Genomic DNA, 22,775 nt, shown 5'->3' on the forward strand with positions numbered 1-22,775 from the left:
AGGATGGCTTTCCAAACCTGCTGCCTTCCCCACCCAGGATGTCCATTCTGGGTGACCAGGGGCAGCTCTTGTGAGTGGACGGCTCCGCCCCTTTGTTCTGCTGCCCTGGAACTTTCTACATGAGCACAGTGGAACTGGAAGGCCATCCACAAACCCGCGTTACCCACTGCCACCTTCCCATGGAGTCCAGCCACAGGGAACACCCCTGCACTGCTCCTGCCCCTGTAAGAATGAGCCCTTTCCCTTTAACAGGCACACTGTAACTGCCCTAGGTTTAGAAACTTAAAGGTATGCTTCAGAAGAGTATTTTGTAACCATCTCAGTTCAGATGAAAGCTGCTTTGCATGAGGAGGAAACACAGGACAAACCAGCCAATAAACTGGGATGCCCCGCCTCCAGGCTGCAAGGCTCGCTGGGAAAGAGGAGGCAGCACAGCGGTGCTGTGCACCAGGCCAGCGTCACTGTCAGGCATGGTGGGGGGTGGGGGGTGGGGGGCGGTGAGGGGCGCGGAATTCCTGCCATTTTATCTAAACAGTTAATAAAAAGCATCATTTTACAAAACACATCTCAAAGATTAACAAGTTAAAATGGACATCTATCTTCATCTATCTTTGGGCAATACATATACAAGTACATACTTCTGACCAGGGCGCTTAGAGGCTTTTTAAAAAGCAATTTTTAAGGTAATTTCTTGGTATTGTGGGCTTGATTTGCTCATTGTAATTTTCTATAAATGGGCTCCGAGTAACTAGACTTCATTGTTTAACCATCAAAGTGGGTGTGCCAGGTCACCACATGCTGTGAAAAAGAAGGCATTTTCAACGATTCTGTTCTGAACACTGGAGGTAGTCAACATCTTGCTTAAGGTCAAACACGAGTCTGTCTGGCCTGGACAGGTCAGAGTAGCCTGGAGGGACATCAATTTTGCAGAGCAAATGTAATGGCTTTGCATTTCTACATCCCCACTGACCACTAGGCCCTAAGTCTGTAGAGCGTCCACCTCACCTTCCTGCTGGCCTCCTCCTGTCCTCTTCGGAGGCGTGGATCCTGGAGGGAGAGGACAGGCTCCAGTTCCGAGTGACCAGGGGGCTTTTGGCATGTGGCCTCAGGGGGGGCTTCTTCTCTGAGGCCACCGTGCTGGCCACCTCCAGGCCTTTGATGAAGCCTCCAGTGTGGGCTGGCCAGTGGGAGTCCCTGGGGCTACTGTCAAGCTGTGTCATCGCCGAGGTGAGTGTTTTCTTCATTATCTTCTTCAGGGGCTGTTTCCTGTGGTGGATGATGGGCATCTGGATGGGCTCAGAGGAGCAGGTGGAACTGTCGTCTGGGGTGTGTACACCTGAGTCCAAGTGCTCACCGTCCTGCCCGCAGAAAGTGACCTGTCCGGGGAGGCTGGACAGCAGTTGTGCCCGCTCCCCAGCGTAGCCCTGAGGGTCCATGAGGGGGGTCCAGGATGGCTCGCGGAGCCTCATCTCGGCCCCTTGGATGAGCTCATGCTTCAAGGGCCCCTGGTCTGGAGGGGGGGCACCGGGGCCCAGGGCAGCCTCAAAAAGGGCTTCTTGGGAGCAGAGGTGCATCTGCTGGCACTGTAGCCACAAGGCGTGCCACTGCTGCAGCGCCTGCTGGCTGCCCAGGCCCAGCACCGCCACGCTTGCCGACACCCCCCTGGCATCCTGGGGACAGCTCTTCAGACACTCGGCCACCAGCTCTGGGCCCAGAGGTTGCAGGCACTCACCGCCGTGCAGCATCCCCCTGTTCACCTGTGCAGCAAAGGGGGGTGCAGTCAGTGCAGTGACGGGCTCGCACAGCCCAATGGCTCTGCAGGCCCCACCCAATGTTGTTCTGCCATCCAGGCACCCACATCGCGGAGCAGGGTGAGCCAGGCAGCCAGAGTGAGAGGAACATCCCTCTGCCCATGGGGGCAGCTGCCATCTGGACTCACCCAGAGGGCTCACACAAGTCCTCCACAGCCCCCAGGGCACCGTGACGGTGTCCCAGGACCAGGGGATGTCTGCGAAATCAGCTATTCCACATCTCCGCCTGGTGCGGGGGCCCCAAGAGGCACGGCAGCAGGCAGAGATCGCCTGCCTCTGCCCTGCCCTGTGCTGGCCTCCCATGACCCCTTGGATTCTGTCAAGAGGGGCGGTGCTCCTGAGGGCTGTAGCCCCAGGGTCCCCAGTGGCCAGGCAATTCTAGGGTGCTGTGAGGTCACAGCCGTGTGCTGTATTGTGGCGATTATTTTGGGAACCTTGGCAGTAAGTGGACTTTTATAACTGAGCTGGTAAACAAGCAGAAAAGTCCACATGCCCATTTGGCCCATGTGTTCAGAACAATGAATGAACTCTTCACAGGTCTCCTGAGAACCAGGGGCATGGTCTGACAGGAGTGCTGGCCAGCTGTCCCAGCGCCCCGCCCACCCAGACCAGCAGGGGACAGCACTCACTAAATGTCCGAGGAGTAAAGGAGGAGGGCAGCACACGTGGGTCTCGGAGTGGAACTCCGCTGGGTCTCTTACCGCTAAGCAGAACTGGGAGTGGCGGGCCCGCTGGGCCAGCTCTCCCTCCGTCCGCTCCTGGCCGGCTGTGGCGCTCAGATACCCCCCGGCGTCCTGCACCGTGTCCTCTGTGCCCCTTGAATTGTTCTCTTCCTTCAGCTGTCGTCCTTCCTGACGGCACTGCTGGAGCCCAAGGAATCAACCATCAGCACAAGCTGGGCACTTACTCTGGGGTCCTGGAGCGAGGGCTGGGCTGCACCCACCGTCGGCCTGGGGTGCCTGGCCCGCAGCTCTGGCTGCAGCAGCTTCACGTTCTCAACAGGGAGCAGCTCCAAAGGGCTCGGCCACGTCTCGTGCTCTCTTTCAAACCATGCTTTGATCTACGTGGGAAAAGAAGATTTTACTTTCACACGTGTGAAGGAGTCCGGCTCTGAGACTGTGGAGGAAGGAGGCGTCAGGTGCCACCCCGGGGGCTGGCCCGCGCGTTCCGACACTCCTTCTCCTGATGCACACACGGCATCTCACTCGAACACGTGAGTAGCTACATCACAGTGAGGGCCACAGTGAAGGCTCCAGTTTACAACTATTTTCATTGCTTGGAACTGGAAACTGAGATCACTGAAAAATAGATCCAGAACTCTCAAGTGTTGATACTTCTTACTACGCTAAACATACCCAGGAAATAGTCTTCAGGCTGGTGGTGCTTGGACACCGGGGGCTGCCTGGGAGTGACAGAGGGGCCGGCGGCAGCCCTGCCTGCACCTGACAGTGTGATGAGGTCCAGGTTTTCATTTTAGAGACAAATTTCATGGCACTATCTCGTGGTTCAGACTGAACATGTCAGAGGGAAATGCTTCTTCCTCATTCACAGTTCTCACTGGAGAGCAATGCCAGGGACCCCTGGCTGTTAGGTGCCCAAGAAGAGAGGTCTGTTATTAAAAACAGTGGGATCAGGCTGCACCATGACCACAAGGATTGGATTCAGTGCTCCCAGCTGTACAGGCAGAGGAGAGAGATCATTGGACATTCTTTGTGGGGAGAGTCATGGAGAAAAATATCAAGACAAGAATTCTATTTTATTATTTGTTAATTTTTAACATCTTTATTGTTGAAAGTATTACATATGTCCCCTTCCTTGCCCCCTCCCCCATTGATCCCCTCCACCCTATCCCCACCTCTCACCCCAGGCCCTCACCTCCCCACTGTCTGTGTCCATAGGTTATGCATGTATTCATACAAGTTCTTTGGTTGATTACCTCCCTCCCACCTACCCTCCTAGATTCTGCATTCTGTTCCATGCTTCCATGTTTCTGGATTCACTCGGTTCATCAGTTTATTTTGTTACTTAGATGCCACATATGAGTGAGATCATGTGATACTTGTCTTTCTCTGACTGACTTATTTCACTTAGCATGATACTCTCCAGGTCCCTCCACGCTGTCACAAAGGGTAAGAGATTCTTCTTTTTTACTGCTGCATAGTATTCCATGGTATAAATATACCACAGCTTTTTTCCCCTGACTCATCTACTGATGGACAGTTGGGCTGTTTCCAGATCTTAGCTGCTGTAAATTATACTGCTATGAACATAGGGGTACATATATTCTTTCTGATCGGTGTTTTCAGGTTTCTTAGGATATATTCCTAGAAGTGGGATCACAGGGTCAAATGGCAGTTCCATATTTAGTTTTTTGAGGAAACTCCATACTGTTTTCCATAATGGCTGCATCAGTCTGCATTCCCACCACAGTGTACTTTTCTCCACATCCTTGCCAACACTTGTCCTTTGTTGATTTTTTGATGGTAGCCATCTGACAGGTGTGAGGTGATACCTCATAAAATAAGAATTTTATAAGGAAGCACCGGTGATGTCAGAGCTGCTGGGGGCAGGAGCAGGAAATGGACAGCATAGCAGAGGCCTCTCTGAGGTGGAGTGCGCCCTCCAATCATGTGAACAAATTTAATTCTAGTTGGTTTGAAGATTTAAATGAGAAAATTAAAACCATAAAGGTCGTATGATGGAATACATTAGTTATTCTGTAACCTTAAAGTAGAAAAGGCCATTTCAGCCATAAGCAAAGTTAAAAGACAAATTATAAACCGGGGAAATTATTTGCAACATAATGAAAGGATCAGAAGAAGTGACACAATGAAACTATTACAAACAGTAGAGAAACTGACCAAGTGCAAGATAATGAAACTTATTAAAGAATAAATACAAATAACCAATAAATGCATGAAGACAGAGCTCCACTACAGCATAAAATCCCAAATGCAAACACTGGTGAGATCCTGAACTTGTACTCGTCAGATGAACGTGATGATAATCCACGCTGGGCAGGCTGACTGGGGCCACTTGCCAAATGTGTAAAAACAGTGCTGAGCCGAGGAATTTGTCCACAGTGAACAACCCAAAGAGTGAGAGAGGCAGGCATAGTGCTGTTTATGACAGCAAAAAGCATATAGCATATAGCCCACCAGACAAAGCAGGTCAGAAGCAACTGTGTGCAGCATGATCACACTTAAAAAAAACAACCCTCACCCAAGGATGGATGGATGGATGGATGCATATGTGTGTGTGTGTGTGTGTGTGTGTATACGTATATATATACATATATATACTAGAGGCACGGTGCACAAAAATTTGTGCACTAGGGGGAGGTCCCCTCAGCCTGGCCTGTGCCCTCTTGCAGTCTGGGACCCCTTGGGGGATGACCACCTGCTGGCTTAGGCCCACTCCCCGGGGGATTGGGCCTAAGCTGGCAGTCAAACATCCCTCTGGCAGCCCGGGAGCCCTCGGGGGATGTCCACTTGCCAGCGGGGAGCAGGCCTAAGCTGCAGTCAGACATCCTTAGCGCTGCTGAGGAGGCGGGAGAGGCTCCTACCACCACAGCTGTACTGGCAGCCATCAGCCTGGCTTGTGGCTGAGCAGAGCTCCCCCTGTGGGAGCGCACTGACCACCAGGGGGCAGCTCCTGCATTGAGTGTCTGCCCCCTGGTGGTCAGTGTGTGTCATAGTGACCAGTCATTCCCAGTTATTCTACTGTTAGGGTCAATTTGCATATTACCTTTTTATTATATAGAATAGAGGCCTGGTGCATGGGTGGGGGCCAGCTGGTTTGCCCTGAAGGGTGTCCTGGAGGAGGGTGGGGGTCCCGCTTGGGTGCCTGGCCAGCCTGGGTGAGGCGCTGAGGGCTGTTTTCAGACTGGCCACACCCCCTTCAGGGTGGGGGTCCCTGCTGGAGTGCCTGGCCAGCCTGGGTGAGGGGCTAAGGGCTGTTTTCAGGCTGGCCACACCCATTTCAGGGAGGGGGGTCCTGCTGGGGTGCTTGGCCAGCCTGGGTGAGGGGCTGATGGCTGTTTGCAGGCTGGCCAAGCCCCCCAGCGGGAACCCTCACCCCATGAGGGTGTGGCCATCCTGGGTGAGGGGCTGATGGCTGTTTGCATGCTGGCCATGGCCCCCAGCCACCCAAGCTCCCAGTGGAGGCTGGCTGGAAGCAGGTATCTGGGATTTATTTATCTTCTATAATTGAAACTTTGTTGCCTTGAGTGGAGGCCACAGCCGGCCAGGGCAGGCGGGAAGCTTGGCTTCCTCCATCCCCGGGGCAACCAAGCCTTCTGCTTGCTCCAGCTCCATGGCTGCTGGCCGCCATCTTGGTTGGGTTAATTTGCATATAGGCATTCTGATTGGCTGATGGGCGTGGCTTGGGGCATAGCAGAGGTGTGGTCAATTTGCATGTTTCTCTTTTATTAGATTAGATATAGGATTGCTTTTTGGAGAGAGGGGAAGAGAGAAACATCAATCGATTGCCCGTTGCACTCCTCCCCCCCCCCACACACACCATCCCCTGTACACACCTGACCTGACTGTAAACAGAACCCTCGAAACCTTTAGGTGTTCAGGACAACCACTGGCAAAGGAGCAACCCCCAGCCCTGTGGTCACTGGGGCCAAAGTGCCCCGAGGAGACCAAGGTGAACAGGCGTCCAGTGAGATAAAACAGGGCCCAGACCAAGGTCACGAGCAGAACAGAGAAGGATCCTCTACTGCAGCGGTTCTCAACCTGTGGGTTGCGACCCCTTTTGGGGTCAAACAACCCTTTCACAGGGGTTGCCTAAGACCATCGGAAAACACATATATAATTACATATTATTTTTGTGATTAATCACTATGCTTTAATTATGTTCAATTTGTAACAATGAAATTGGGGGTCACCACAACATGAGGAACTGTATTAAAGGTTGGCAGCATTAGGAAGGTTGAGAACCACTGCTCTACTGCAATGCATGAAGGGAAAGACATGAAACGGTGACTCCAAAATTCGGGAGGGAAATTTTAAAGCTACCGTGAAATGTGAAGGTGGAAAAAGACAGTCAGATATCCAAGGTCTCAGAAATTTTCATCCCACCGTCCCTTTTTCTGGAAAGTCCTGGTGGGTATTCTGTTCAAAACAACAGGAAAAAGAAAGAGGAAAATCTGGCATATGGGAAATAGCAGTCCCCACAGGACAGAGAGGGGACTCTGCAGGATGGAGGAGAAGGAAGCAGAGACTCCACAGGGCGATCCACAGGTCAGAGGACCCCAGGCAGGGCAGCCCCTTCAGCTTGGGGTGTCCCAAGTCAGCCATCCTCCGGGCTGCCACCACCCAGAGTCCCAGCGAGCTGGCTCACTCCTGTCTGTACCTGCCTTGCCCTGGCTGTGCTGAAGGTCTTCTGTCCCTGCCCCCTGCCCCTGCTGGCCCATGACTGGAGCTGGGGTTGGTTGTGGGGAGACTGAGAAGGGGAAATAGTAGCCACACCCCATCATGCCTGCTGACCACCCTGGGGCCCCCTGGCAGTGGCAATCCTCCACCCTGACCACCCTGGGGTGATCTGACAACTTGAGGATCCAGGGACATTTTCCAGTCATCTTCACCTTGCCCTATACACCTGGCTGTGCAGGCTCCCGTCTTCACAGTATTTGCATGGAAACAGTGGTTGATAAAATAATAAGGATTTTACTTAAAAGTAGGTAGTCATGTGCAGCATAATGACTTTCAGTCACCAACAGACCACATATTTGATGGTGGTCCCCTAAGATACAATGGAGCTGAAAATCTCCTCTCACTTAGTGACGTCATAGCCATGGTAACTTGTAGCACAAGGCTTATGTATGTGTGCTGATGCTGGCTGACCTGGTCCCCTCCCTTCGGGAGCACTGACCTGGTCCCCTCCCTCCCAGATGCTGGCTGGCCTGGTCTCCTCCCTCCAGATGCTGGCTGACCTGGTCACGTTCCTCCTGGAGCACTGACCTGGTCCCCTCCCTCCCAGATGCTGGCTGGCCTGGTCCCCTCCCTTCCAGATGCTGGCTGGCCTAGTCCCTTCCTTCCCCGATGCTGGCTGACCTGCTCACGTTCCTCCTGGAGTGCCCTCAGTTCCCGCAGACTCTCCAGCTCCTGGAGACACCTGTTGGAGGTGAGGACCAGCCTGTGCACCTCTTCATCCACTTGGTTGTACAGTTGGGAGGCAGCCTCAATGCTGTCTCTGGAAGAGAAGGCAGCTGTCTGGGGTCGCATCCTGATCACTGGTTTGTTCACAGGCCGTCCCCTTAGGAACGTGCTGTTGGTGACAACCTACTTAAAACACACAACTGCACTCTTCTTATGTCCTTCCCATCTGACAAATGGAAGGTCCAGATGGGGCCCAGGGCCTGAGCTGGAACTTAAATGTACCTATAAGCTGTGACACCTGCTGGCCACATCCATGCAGGCACCTCCAAGGTGGGGTGAAATGTGGGTGGGTGGATACAGCACCCCAGGATGGAGGAAGCACTTGGTCAGGACTCTGAATCCCACTATAATGAGTTTTGTCTTCCACTCAAGCATTCCAAGGACTCAGCTAGTTTTCCTTGGAGTCCCTGAATGAGACACGCTCTGGTCCAGTCAAGCCTGTCTGTCAGAGGAATGGTGGTCTGGGCCCCTTGGACGCTGCCTATGACAGAGAGGGCTTCCCCTGTGGGGCAGAATGCTGTACTTCACCCCAATGTGCCCCAGCGTTGACACTCACCGGCTGTCTTCACTGGCCCCTTGCTCTTTCCTCCTTAGCCGTGCCAGCACAGTACCACCTTCCAGGCGGAGGGTGACCAGCAGTGCATCTTCCAGGACTCGTTTCATTATGGCCTTGTGCTCACTGATTAACTCTGTGACCTCCTGCAGGGGTGGGAAGAAATGTGCATAAAAACCCCCTTCTCCAGGCAGTCCTCCCAGGTCTAATGTTGGGTAGGAATTAGATGTGACCAATTAAGCTGAGAGCACAGCAGGGTGGCCACACCCACTACTCAGTCCTAGCAGGAGGGTGGATAGCAGATTCCAGAATCCTCACCCAGGGGAGGGAAGTCTGAGACTGAGACTCATGGGCAGGGCCAGAGGGAAACTGAAACTCAGCATAGGAGAACCTGGTGTCTGGAGGTGTGCACACCCTGGGCATCCATGAGGTGTCTCCTGGTTATTATGGCCCCTCTGGCCAGCCCTTCTCTACATTGTGTTGGAATTGCTTGCTCCCAGCAGCACTCACTCATGCCTTGCTGGCATAGCATCAAATGTGGCAGTGCTGTTTCTCTTTTTGGCAGGGTGGGTTTTTTTGGTCATAAGCAGGGAGGAAGTGGTCCTTTGGATGTTGTTTGCTAACCAAAAGGGATCTACAAATCCAAAGGGTTTGAGAATCTCTGCTATGGATGGTGGTGAAACCAAATATTAACTTTCAAGTTTTGACTAAACTTCTATGTTTCTACCCATCAAATAAAATAAAATACCAAGGACCTACCTGAGCCGTGCTGAGGGTCCTCTGGGTGCTCAGGGAGCTGACTAAATTTTGTAAGAAAGCAATGGCGTCCTGGCAGTCTGTGACAAAGGTCTCCAGTTTCTATTGTGGTTTGAGAGGAAGAGACAAAAAAGACACAGTCTGTCAGAGACTGAAGCAAGCAACTGTGACGTTCTATATTTAAACTGACCTCAGGTAGTAAGCCTGTCATGGTGTCACCCAGAGACCTCTGGCTGTCTCAGAAGCTGGGAGCAGCACCCTCCCCGTCCAGGGCTGGATTTTAGCGGCATTCTTAAGCCCGTGCAGCATGGTCGTTAGAAACAGGCTACAAATGGCACCTGTGAGAGGTGCGAGGCCAGGGGTGGCGATGCCCTTTCAGATTTGAGTAAAAACATCCATTAGGTGGAGTCCCCTGGTGACTGTGGCGCACGCAGCTGCTGTGAGCTGCTCCTTACCCGGCGGAAGCAGATCCAGTCACTGTGGCTGTAGGGAAAGGAGCCCTCGAGGTCTGCGGTCAGCTGGGAGCTGTCGACAAACTTGTGCAGGGCCTTCAGGGAGCCCACCACCTCACACTGCCAGGAGAGGGAAACACCGCTGGATGGCTCCTTCCTGGGAGAACCGCTGTTGATGGGTTCCGCTACGCTGCCTGGCTGGTGGCATTAATGGACTGTGTGTGGTTGGATACAGGATTGAAGGGAAGAAGAAGTGAAAGGAGAGGGTAGCAAAGAGAAATGAAGGAGAAATCCCATTTAAGAAAAGACAAAAAAAAAGGGGGGGGGGACTGGGAAGGAAGGAAGGGCAAGATGATAAGGGGGGAAGGGAAAAGGCAGGAAAAGGAAAGGAAACGTGAGGAAACAAGTGAGGATGTGCTGTTTCTGGCAGGCATTGTTGACTCTTCACAGACAAAACCACACACTCTGGACAAGGTGCAATGGCAACTGTTTGAAAGCTCTGAAGGGGGAACAAAGCCGGGCTTATTGTGAGCAACGGAAAGTGGATGAAGGAACCAGCATGGAGGGAGCATCCCGTTTTTACAGCTTAGGCGGGAAAGCAGGCTGCTAATGGTGAGACTGGAGTGGCTGAAGCTCTGATAGAAAATTGGCATCTTTCTGGCCCAAAGAACCAGAGGATAGATGGGGTGGAACGTGAAGATCAATTCTCACAAGGGAGAAAGTGGGGGAAGGGAGCTCCGGAAGTCTGTAAACTGACCCTGAACCATGTGTACACGGGAGGACTTGAGCAACTGAAGGCAAAATCTGAACTGAACCTATGCAAGGGATGGTTTTCAGTTCAGAGTCTAACCAAGTCAAATTCACGCTACAATAGCACCGTGTGGAGGTTTATAACAGCATCTAGAGTCTTTATAAAAGAATGTTCACAATGTCTAGAATACCATCCAAAATTACCTGACACACGAAGAATCAGGAAAATGTGACTCATTCTCAAAGAAAAAGATAATCAACAGAGGCCAACACTGAGAAGACCCAGATTATTAGACAAGCACTTTAAAGCAACTGTTATAGCTATGCTCAAAGATGTAAAGGAAAAACACTTGCAATTAATGAGAGGATAGGAAACCTCAGCAGAGATTATATTTAAAAACCCACTGGAAATTTCATAGCTGAAAAACACAATATTTGAACTTAAAAATTCACTAGATGGGATTAATAGCTGACTGGAGATGAGAATATGTAGTCAGCGACCTTTAAGATAGGTCAGTGGGAACAATCTGATCTGAAGAAGAGAGAGAAAAAACATTTTAAAAAAGACATTCTCAGAGACCTACGAGATGGCATCAGTGTGTGTAACTGAAATCCTAGAAAGAGAGGATTTGCCCCAAGTAAGCAGAAAAAAACATTTCAAGAAATAATGACTGAAAATTTTCTAAATTTGGTGACAAACATAAAATTTCAGCCATACCTAGTGGAATAAATACGATGAAAACCATACTTAGTCATATTATAGTCAATTTGCTGAAGAAAAAAAGAGAAAGTCTTAAAAGTAGCCAGAGGAAAATGTCATTTCCAACAGATGAACCATTACCTGAAATACCACGAACTCTTCATCAGCAAATAGGAGGGCCAGAAAAAAACAGAATAACATCTTTAAAGTGCTAGAAAAACAAACAAACAAACAAACAGAAAAACTACTGTGAAGCCAAAAGTCCATATCTAGTGAAAATATCCTTCAAGAAAGAGAGCAAACAAGTTTTCAAATAAAAGAGAAAGAAGAAAGAAAAGGAAAGAAAACAACTGAGGTAGAGAAGAAGATCCGATTTTCAAAGTGTTCTGATGTCATGCTCTGCTCGGCTCCAGCAAGAACGGAAGGGCCAGAGACAGGTCTCCAGGCTCCTTTGTGGCTGAGACCAGAACTCACATAAATTCTTTCAAATGTTGTATCTCATCTGGGGGCCTTGCTATTTAATCTTATGCATCACTCAAAGTCAGATCTAATGCTGATGAGGGTCTAAAACCATTACCTGAATTGCTGCATCCTTGTCAGGCCTGAATGCGGAATCTTTATCCACCAACAGCAAAATACTATGAATTATGGGTGGAGATATGTTCTGAAATAAGTAAAAAAAAAAAATTAACTTTCTAATTTTTTAACTTCATTGAGTTGACAGAATTGTCCAATTTTGATTGGTGCTACTTCCACTTTGATATTTTGCCAAAATATCTAGAATGCCTTTGCTCTAAGTGTAAATTAGTTGCCCTTATGAATTATTTAATGTATTCAGGTTTATTGGTTGTAATTTACATATAATAAAGTTCACCCTTTTTAGTGTACAGTTCTGAGTTTTGACATAACTTACAGTCATGTAACCACCACCACTATGAAGATAAGGCACAGGTTAGCATTCCCCAAATTTCTTCACACTCCTTTGCAGTCAAGCTCCTTGGCCCCTGGATATCACTGCTCGGTTTTCTGTCTCAATAAATCTACCTTTCCAAGTTGTCAGATAACTGGGATCACACAAGTATTGGCTTCCTTCCCTTAGCATGGTGCACTTGAAATTCATCCATGTCGTGAATATCAGCAGTTCACCCCTTTTCATTGGTGAGTAGTATCCCACTGCACGAAGGTACAACCCGTGTTTGTTGTTCCATTTACCAGTTGCAGGACATTGCGTTGCTTTTAGCTTTTAGCAATCATAAGTAAAGGCACGATACACACTGTGTGAATGTACGTTTTTATTTCTCTTGGGTAAATAGGTAGCAGATTGCTAGGCCCTATGACTAGTTGTGTTGGACTTCTGAAGAAACAGCCCATTGTTTTCCAGAGGGGCTGGACCATTCTGCATTCCCACCAGCAATACCAAGCCCTTGTTCTTGTCAAGTTTTGCTGTTGTGGTATGTGTATTACTCACTTTGGTTTTAAGTTGCGGTTCTCCAATGACTACTGATGTTGAATATATTTTCATATGCTTATTTGCTATTCGTACATCCTCTTTGGTGAAGTGTATTCAAATCTTTTGCCCATATTTTATTGGGTTGTTTGTTTTTTTGAGTTTTGAGGCTCTATATATTCTGGGTACAAGAATATCAAATATGTGTCTTGCAAATGTTTTTTCACAGTCCATAGTTTGAATTTTCATTTTAGTAACAGTGTCTTTTGAGAAATTTTTAACTTTTGATGAAGTTCAATTTATCCTTTTTTCCTTTTATGGATTATGTTATTGGGGTGAGAGGTAAGAAATTTTTGTGTAAACCGAGGTCATGAAAATGACCATGACCTTGTGTGACCTTCTGGTGGTTTTGTAGTTTTAGATTTTATATGTAGGTCTATGACCCATTTGTAGTTAATTTTTATATATAGTATGAGGTATATGTTGAGGATTTTTTTTCCTTTTCTTTTGCATACAGATGTCCAATTGTTCTAATCCTATTGACTGAAAAATCTTATTTTTTGATGTGTTTATGACTTTAATCAAACATCCTTGGTTTCTGTTTGCTATTATATTGAGGCCAGATTATTTAGCAATAAAGCACTTTTTATTAGTGCTTCTTCATTCATATTCTCTGAAGCTTTACTTTTTCAAAGTTTCATGTAGTGTGATAAACAGGTTTTAGGTAATTTCTTATGTTGAAATGAACTTACTGGATGGGCCTCAGAACTAACTGATATTTGTATTAATTTCATCTGATATACTTCTACTTTTGTTTAGTGGCTTCTTATGGAGGACATTTTATAAATATTTATTGAATAAATAAACCATAGAAAGCCCAAAGAAAAAAAAATCATTCTTGCTTTCTCATTATAGAGCCATATTCTATTTCTCTCACTTAATTTAGCTAAACTTTTTGATTTATCATGCATTCAAAACAGTTTTGCAGAGTGTTTTATATTTCTCATATACTCCTATTTGTTCTATTGCAAACAAATTAATATTAATTCTCAAACAAATGAGAACAGAATCAATGCTTGATAACAATTACCCCAATTAGTGTTTAGTAGTTATGTGTTGTGTGTGAGGGATGAGCAAATTCTTAGGATTTTCTTCCACCAAGGGAAAAAAAATCATTACTTCCTTTTAAAATGGGGTATTTTTTATGGTATTGGAACTTTAATAATTTAATAATTTGAAGTATAGTTACTTGAGGGGCTACCTGTAGACAAGGGTGAGTGTGGGGGGCTGGTCCCCATGAGGAGGAGACAGGCCAGGACCCTCCAGAGGGGCTTGGTGGGGCCATGAGCAGCTGTCTGCTTTGGCCTTGGGGGTTCATCAAGGCTTCCACTGGGGCACTAGCATTGGAGTGTCTGAAACCCAGGTGGGTCATGGGTATACCCAGCCAGGACTTCCTGTGTGGCACATGGGTCTGGTAGCTCTCACAGCTCTTTCATGATTATAACGCTTTTTCCAACAAGCTGCATGAAGCAAATAAAAGGATTTCTAGGAATCTGCTCAAAGCTTCTGGTTACATTTTTCAAAATATTTGATCAATGGTGACATTTTAGTTTGGGTTTGGAGGCAAAACAAAATTGCTTTACTCCTAAGTTGCTATTTATATGGATGGTGACCTGATATTATTACCTGAGGCATTCAACCACTAACTTTAGGGAAATGCATTTCTGAGTTATTAACACATGTTGTCTTATTGTCCAGTTGGCTCACAACCAACCAGGAAGTTCATATTAACAATCTTTTAGCAAAATCGAAGGACTCAGAGGACATCTTAGGGTCATCAACATTTCCATTACATCTTTAAACAGAACTTCCTTCAAAATCTTTCTGGAAAGCAATCATCTATCTATTCTCTTAAAAAACTTTACTTGGCAATTTCTCAGTCATTACTGTTATATAAAATTGCGTGTAATTACGGAAGGCCAGGATCTCTAAGGAATTTTCCCAGTCTTGAGCAGAATATGAACACAAAACTGGATGACAACCTGGTTTCTGACTTTTGAGCCTAACGGCTAGTTGACAGCAGGGGATATGAGCAAACAGATGGTGTGCTTCTAAAATGTCTCATGGAAACTGAATTTTGTCACGTCAAACCTGTGGCTGTGTCAGACGAGATAACGCAGGCTTTACAGGAATGCAATGTGAGCCTTTTTTTTGCAGAAAGCTAAGACTGAGCACGTACATCGCTCTGAAATGCAGACTCACCCATCAGGTTTGCTCTGAGACCCTTTCACGAGTGCTGGGTGGCCAGCAGCCTTGTTTCCCCTCCCAGAATCTGCTCGCTGGCTTTTCTTCCTGGGTCAGGCCAGGAGCAGCACCACCGCCTAGATGCCCGGACCAGGGATGTCCCTGCTCTGCTAACCTGTCCATCCCGCTGCCTGGCCTCAGCTCCGGGCCTCGTGTCTCCAGCCTGGAGGTTTCCATCATCTCCCCAGTCTCTCCGGCCTGGCCTCACTGGCCCCAACACTTACACTCAGACATCTCCCAACCGCTCTTCCTGAGTCCTTCCTGGGAAGAACTTGCACGTGGCCACTAAATTTAAGAAACTGGGTGAGAACAGCGGCTGGTTCTGTCTCTGCACCTTTAGCAGAGACAGAACGCAGGACACTGGTTTTGGCTCAGGGAGTAGCTAGGGCAGCTGGAGAAGATTCCAGGAGCCTCGACACCCAGTCCCCAGCACAGTGCTTGGCACACAAGGGGCCCTGTGTACATACGTCTGAGGGAAGCTGATGCTCTTTGGTTCCTGTCTAGCCCTGGGTACCTGGAACATCCCAGCGGTGCCTTTATCCCCGTTTCAGGGACTCCCCAATCCTCTCTGGATTTTATTCATAAACCAGAATCCAGGGTGTGGTCTTCCTGGGGGGGACCGTGAACCTGCTGGACAACCTCCTTGAACTAGTCCCAGAGGCACCCAAGGTCCAGGGCCCTCATCCTCACAGCAAGTGGCAGCCACCCCTCCAGGCCTCCATCCTGTCTGGGCTGTACCCTGATGTAGCACTGTTGGATACAGACGTGCTATGAAAGGAAGGGGTCCTTACCATTCCTGCTGAGGCAGATGACACCACAAGGCCCGCACAGGCTGAGCCTGCTGGTTCTGCTGTTAAGGTCTGCAGCGAGGACCAGGGGGCGGGCTGGACACTCCTTCCAAGAGGGCTCTGTGCCCATGGCCCACCTAGCCCTGAGACACTCGGGCACTGAGGATGGGAGTGACCCCAACTCACCTGCAGAGCTGCCAGGGCCTGGGAGAGGGCAGGGATGGCCGGACTCTTGCGTGTGTCCACCAGGATGACCAGCCCCAGGTCCCGCACCTCCTTCCTGGAGAGAGGAAGACAGATGGTGTTAACCACTGCAGGTTAAGCCGGATGTGTTTCTCCATCTCTCAATGAGACGTCCTCACCCAGATCCTCCCGTCTTTAGAACTCAGAAGTCTTGACTTTACACACATCACCCTCTGCCTCCTGAGGAATCAAGCTGCTCATCGGTTGGAAGCAGGCAACAGGCCTCAGGTGCATCAGCATCTCCAGCAAGGGGAGCTGCTGAAGTCTCAGAACTGTCTTCCCACCACTGCTCCGCTTCTCCTCCCACTGCACATTGAGTCAGCATGCTCTTCTGGCCCAGGGGACCTGCTCCCTTTGCACTGTCTCTGGTCCTCACACTCCTGCCTCGCTCAGTGCCACCAGAAAGTGGCCGACTGCCCTGGGGCTGTGTGTGCTCTTCCTTCTACCTGGAAAGCCGTCCTCTTCTTGTCTGCAGTCACCTTCCTCCCGGACACAGCACGTGGGGCAGCCTCCTCCCTTGCTGGGGATGCAGCTCCTTCCCAGCACCGTGGACTTGTCTTATGCTGGGAGCTGCGGTAAACTGGGTTCCCGGGTGTGTCTCCTTGACGGCAGGAGCCATATTCTATTCTCTTTTGTATTTCCAGGTAAGTGTGGATGGATGGATGGATGGATTCCTTCACTGCATAGGTCGGATGAATGACAACCAACATTCTTCCTAATTTTAAGATTTTTGTGTATCTAAGAGTCTGATGGTGGTGCATTTATAAGGCACACCCACTGCACAAATGCTCCTTGTCACACACCTGCAGTAACAAGATACTGCTGGGTGCTTTTCCTAATAATGTGGACATCTCAGGTACCTCATTCAGAGAGCTGAAGGCGGTGTCACGTCCCATGATGGTGAGTGAGTGGATTTCGGCTTCTCAAGGTGTAGTATTCTACCGAGATGCTAACAAAATTACGCTTGTAGGGAAAGAACCAGCCAAACCAGGGGCCCCAGAACGAGTTTGTCCTGGTGCTTTAGGAATGATCCTAACAGAGGCTTTCTCCCAGAGCGTCGTGGGCTGGCGAGGATGCCTTCTCTGATGAGGAGACGCGGGCTGCCTGAATTTGCGGTGCTAAGGCAGAAAAAGCAGAGGGCTCAATTTCCAGGTACAAGTCCTGGCCCTGCTGACCCTATACGCACCCTCAGCCTCAACTCACAGATGCGTCGTTATAAATGGAGAACCCAGCACTGCTCACCAGCTTTGTGAGGCTAAGGATGCTGAAGGGCGGGCACTCCCAAAGCGCACAGCTCTCCACTGCGGCTCGCACTAAAGAAGCTTCTGTTAACAGAAAGCATCGTTATCTGAAGGCTTTGGCGGTGTTTACCTGAAGCTTACAAGGAATAAACTAAGGTGAGAGGTGAGCTGTTCTCTTTTTCAGTGTAGTTTCAATATATATTGGAATCTGTGCTGAAGGAAAATTTGAAATCCCAGTCTCCCCCAAAGGCAGCGAAACTAGTGCCCTGCAGATAATGGGGAACCTGCTCTGTGCAAGGAGGGTTAGGGAGAATATTTTAATTCTTTTTTCTACCTTAATGTTCCTGCACTGATCCTACCTATGCTGTTTCAGAAGCAATTAAAATAGAAAGCGACACACTGCCAAGAACATGAGATCACAGGTGATGATGCACCCCGGGATGTGCCCACATGAGCTCACATTATGTGATGGGATAGCGTGCCATGGAACAGGTTCTCACATCACATGGCCGTGTGCCACATAACATGTGCCCCACAAGCTCACATGTGCATCACATGACATGTTCTCATATGTGATCACATCGCATGATGTGTGCTATGTGGCTGCCGTGATGTGATGTGGTAGAAGACGATACTCTGGATTCAGCCCAGGTACTTCAGGGAGATTATTTCTAAGCCTCTAACGGGCCTCTGAGGCAGCTGTCACCATCCTGTTTCATGCTCAGCCAGGATTTGGAGACGGGCCGGTGCCCTTATGGCTGAGCCCATCCTCCTCTGGGGGTGCTTCCACCCGGCATCCCGGGGGACTCTTGGTCTGGCAGCTATGAGGACTATCCAAAGTGTGTCAGCATCTGATGAAATCAGGCGGGGGGCGGGTGGTGGTGGAGGGGGGGGCTAAATAATGCACTTGAACCATCCTGGGCTCTAGCTCTCCCATCTCTGTCCTTGGTCCATAGACAGACCCGAAATCACCGCCCCGGAGAAGGCCTCAAACATGCTGCTTTCCAGGCAGACCTGCTCTACACCGTGACCTTCCCAAGGACCCAGGGGGCCTGGTCCTCTGCGAGTTCTGTCAGGAGGGCGCGTCTCTCTTGAGGAGCTGGCACACTTCTTTCTGGCCTTTGGCATTGCCCGCTGAACGTAAGGCTCCATTAGCACGAATCGGTCTTTCCTCCTTCCTAGTACCAGGATCTACTCATTTGAATGATTTCTTCACCCGTTTATTCTAAATATTATCTTCATATCAGTTGATATCTTTATCCAAGGCCACTTCAAGTATGTTTTAGAAAGAGGTGGAGTATAAAACATGTAAGTAAGGAATGCTGACCAATGCAGAGCGACACAGAATTCAGGGCTTGAGTGTGTGGCAGAGCCTCAGTTCAGAGGGCAGAGGTCAGGGGGAGCTGAAGGGACTATGTGTGGGGGAGGGAAGTGGGGAGATGGGAGATGGGGTGGGGCAGAGAGCAGCCAGACAGCAGGACACTGAGGGGCAGTTGGGAGTGTGCTATCCAGGTCACAAGGGTCCCGGAGGCGACAGACCAAAACGCTTGCGTGAGGACGCACACTTGCATGGGTTTGTCCCCAAAGGGGTCTGAAAGGTGGAAACCTGGCTCAGTCCCACCTGGGGATGCCATGGAGGTACTTCAGCAGGAGGGTCAGCTCGGCACTGGACATATGTTGGCTGGACCAGAGTGGGCCTCTTGTGCAGACCTGCACTACTGCTCTCCCCTGGCGGTCTCGGGTCCCTGCAGGAATAGAGGGCATTGTGAAAGGGGGCAGCCCCAGTGGGGCACACATGGCTTCAGGCTTGAGAAATAGTGAGCTTGGGTCTGCAAACAGTTATTGACTTAGATGTGAGATCGGCCAGGAGAGGAGAGCCTGGCCCCCACCTGGGCAGGTGAAGACCATGTGCACCTGAGAGCGCGATGGCCACTTTATCATCTGGGTGTCCGTGTTCCCCCACATTCACATGCTCTAACCCTGAAGCCTGATTTGATGGTGCTAGGAAGTGGGCCTTTAGGATGTGCTTCCATGGGGAGGGTGGGGCCCTCGTGAGTGGGATTAGTGCTCTTATAAGAGATCCCACAAGGCTCCCCCGCCTCTCCCATCACATGAGGATAGAGTGAAAAGGGGCCGACCATGAACCAGAACCTGATGTTGGCACCTTGATCTTTAACTTTCAGCCTCTGGACTTTGTGAAATAAATTTCTGTTTTTAGAAGCTACCCAGTCTGTGGCATTTGTTATAGCAGCCCAAACAGAGTAAGACAGCCGTGCTCACCTGGGAGGGTGACGGCCCCAGACTGCAGCAGCTCTGAGTTGATCTCCAGCACCTGCCTGGGCAGGTCTCCTGTGCTGGGGGGCTGTCCCTCATCCTCGGAACACAGCAGCTCAGCAAGCAGGTCAGGAGACCTGCGGGGGTCGTGTCCTCGGGAGCTGCAGTCACCTGTGGGGACACCGCCTGGACAACAGAAAGAGACCTGGTCACAGATGAAGAATTGCTCTGGTTTGAAGGCAGATGCTCAGCTTGCTACAAACGTGAGGATAAAAACGTGAGTGGAAACAGTGGGTTTCCATGAGAACTTCCCCCATTGCTGGTGGAACTACAGGCGTGCCACACCATCTGGGACAGGTGTGCTCCTGAGAAGCGGGGCATAGATAAACACGAACAGTGAAATATTTCCGTTCCACCGCGAGTGCTCACTGCCTGAAGACCTCAGGGAGGAACATTTTATGCTGGATGGTGTCATACTCATTTATTTTGTAATACAGTGGGGCCTTGACTTACGAGTTTAATTTGTTCCGTGACAGAGCTCGTAACTCAAATTACTCATATGTGAAATCAAGAAGTGAACGAGTGAGACATGTGATGCTGGGCTGATATTGTGGCGTTCACTGTGACGTTCGCTGCGCCAGCTAGCGGTGGGGTATCTGAAGCTGGCTCGTAACCCGAATTTTAGCTCGCAACTCAAAGCAAAAAATTGGCTGAGAGACGGCTCATATCTCGAAAAACTTGTTAGTCGGGACACTCGTAAGTCAAGGCCCCACTGTACAGGCTTTGCTTTCCTGTCCCTAAGCCTTGTCCATAACTTCCTTCAGTGCTAACATCATGTAACTGCACAGCTTTCTCACTAGAGCTAGGCCTGAGAAGTCCACAGCATTCCTTTGTACATAGTGTTTTAAAAAAGCTTTATTGAGATATATTTTACATATCATAAAATCCATCCACTTCACGTGTGTACAATTCAGAGACACTTTACCAAGTCTGCAACCATCACCATAAATCAGTTTTAGAACATTTTTGTCCCTTGAAAAACGCCTATTTATGATAAACCTCTTCTCCCACCGCAGCTCCAGGACCTGCCTGTCTACCTTCTGTCTGTAAATCTACCTGTTCTGGACCCTTCATATCAATGGACCCAAACACGATGTGGTCTCTTACCTGGCTGCTCTCAGTCAGCAGAATTGTTTGTGAGGTTCACCCACGGCGTTGCCTGTGCCAGAGCCTCATTCTTTCCTGTGTGGGTCTTACTCCACTGCCTGATGGACCAGTTTTGTCTATCCCTCCACTAGCTGATCGACTCCAATCGCACAGTGTCCTTGAGAGTGAATTTTTCATGTATGCTCACATGTTTTAGGACACATCACTGGCCAAGGGCAAGACCAATTCTGCAGCGAACCCAAGCTTTCTCACATGGACAAGGGGAGCAGACATCACCTTCATGTGAGCCTTTTCTCATTAGACATCATCCTAGTTGAGATGGTCATTTGTGTAAGCTTGTCCTGCATTCGGCTTGCCCCACGAGACAGTGGGAGGAGAGGTCTGAGGTAGGGGCTATAATATTAAAAGGGAAGGGAAGGGAAGGGAAGGGAAGGGAGGGGAGGGGAGGGGAGGGGAGGGGAGGGGAGGGGAGGGGAGGGCCCACATGTGGCTAATGAGAAACAGTTGTTCAGTTACCACTGGTTGAATAAACAATGAATGATCTGAGTATAATATTCTTAAATAAATTCTGAAATGCTAAATTATATTAATTTTATGTTTAAAGAGGAGACAAAGTAAAGTCTCAGGAGCTGAAGCAAACCAGAGCAGAGGAGGAGCAAGCCAGAGGAGGGGAGAAGCAGGCTGGAACAGGGGAGAAACAGGCTGGAACAGAGGAGGAACAAGTCAGAGGAGAGGAGGAGCAAGCCACAGCAGGGGAGGAGCAGGCTGGACAGGGGAGGAGCAAGCCAGAGGAGGGGAGAAGCAAGCTGGAACAGGGGAGAAACAGGCTGGAACAGAGGAGGAACAAGTCAGAGGAGAGGAGGAGCAAGCCACAGCAGGGGAGGAGCAGGCTGGACAGGGGAGGAGCAAGTCAGAGGAGGGGAGAAGCAAGCTGGAGCAGGGGAGGAGCAGGCTGGACAGGGGAGGGGCAGGCGGTGCCTGTGGCTACAGAAGAGTGAATGTGCTAAATGTCACTTGTTTAACTGAGGCGTCAGCAAGGGGTTCCAGCTGAGGCATTTTCCCATGTTAATGAGCACACGGTGTCTGGGACCGCACCGCAGACTTGACTTCTGGGACAGCAGGGTGTGAAGGGGAAGCAGGTACCACTGGTCCACTGGTCACTGGTTGGGTAATGAATGGTCCTGGCCCTCTGACCAGACCTTTGGTACCACTGTCCACCTCCTCATGGGTAGAAGCAGCCTCCACTTATTCAGTGTCTTCCTTCCTTCCTGGATGTTGGACACCACACAGGTGGGTTCTGCTTCATCAGTGAGGAGGGAGAGGAAGTGGAGTTAGTAGGGAAGGGGCACTGTCTCCAGGCAGTAAACTCCGAGGTCAGGTCCCCCAGGCCGCCCTCGTGTTACCTCACAGGGAGTCTCTGGATAGTGAGTAGATGACACCCACTAGGCCTGAGAGAAATGATTATACTTGAGAATACCACATTTCTGATCATGAGACTTGAATCTTCTTAGATGTGCTACTCTACACCCAGGGAGTCTACTGGCCCCGTTTCTGCTCGGCAGTGCTGGGTTGTTTAAGCTAAACCTGCCGCCTTTGTCACTGTGTGATATCATCTGTTTGTCGTCGAATGTCTGTGACCCTCGCGACAACACTGTCAGTGACGCTGTGCCTGGAGGTCCACAGAAGCATCTGCACAGCCAGCATTTGTCCGAGGGGAGAAACTTACGTGATTACGTTTTACGTGGACACTTGGGGTGAAAACATAAGCTCTGTCTCCTATTGCGGCTCTGCTGCAGACAGGAGTTTTCATAGTGTCACCCAGTGTGTGTGGGGAAATGTGTGTGTTTTCTGTCCAATATGAATGGGAAAGGAAATGGACAATAAAGGACAGGCTAGGACCTAGAAACAAAGGTCAGGGAGTTACTGCTTCATTTTAATTTAATTTTAATTGAATTGCAGAGAGGCAATAGAATGTTTTCTGTGTCAGCCCTAAGTAAATAATCGTACTCTAAAACTCTGTAGTAAGCCAGTGTGTGTGCCATGCTATCCGAATCCTGTCAGAATTCCCGGCAGGAGCACACAGCCTAATTTCTGGAGCGGCCCTGTACGGGTGTGGCAGACA

General features: G+C 49.5%; 1 protein-coding gene across 1 annotated transcript in view; it reads right to left on the reverse strand.

Annotated features, from left to right (window-relative positions):
* Window positions 1–22,775, reverse strand: part of PLEKHG4B (pleckstrin homology and RhoGEF domain containing G4B) — a 78,806-nt gene that overhangs the window by 15,465 nt on the left and 40,566 nt on the right. The window contains exons 4-14 of the mRNA XM_036310697.1: window positions 19,493–19,672; window positions 18,834–18,957; window positions 15,915–16,008; window positions 11,767–11,853; window positions 9,743–9,859; window positions 9,291–9,389; window positions 8,535–8,677; window positions 7,874–8,012; window positions 2,755–2,871; window positions 2,513–2,674; window positions 1,006–1,757 (exon numbers count right to left, since the gene is read on the reverse strand). Of these exons, the coding sequence (XP_036166590.1) occupies window positions 1,006–1,757; window positions 2,513–2,674; window positions 2,755–2,871; window positions 7,874–8,012; window positions 8,535–8,677; window positions 9,291–9,389; window positions 9,743–9,859; window positions 11,767–11,853; window positions 15,915–16,008; window positions 18,834–18,957; window positions 19,493–19,672 (2,014 nt within the window). The remainder of the gene's footprint in view (window positions 1–1,005; window positions 1,758–2,512; window positions 2,675–2,754; window positions 2,872–7,873; window positions 8,013–8,534; window positions 8,678–9,290; window positions 9,390–9,742; window positions 9,860–11,766; window positions 11,854–15,914; window positions 16,009–18,833; window positions 18,958–19,492; window positions 19,673–22,775) is intronic.

The sequence above is a fragment of the Myotis myotis genome, unplaced genomic scaffold (genome assembly GCF_014108235.1).
Source record: "Myotis myotis isolate mMyoMyo1 unplaced genomic scaffold, mMyoMyo1.p scaffold_m19_p_5, whole genome shotgun sequence".
Lineage (NCBI taxonomy): Eukaryota > Metazoa > Chordata > Mammalia > Chiroptera > Vespertilionidae > Myotis > Myotis myotis.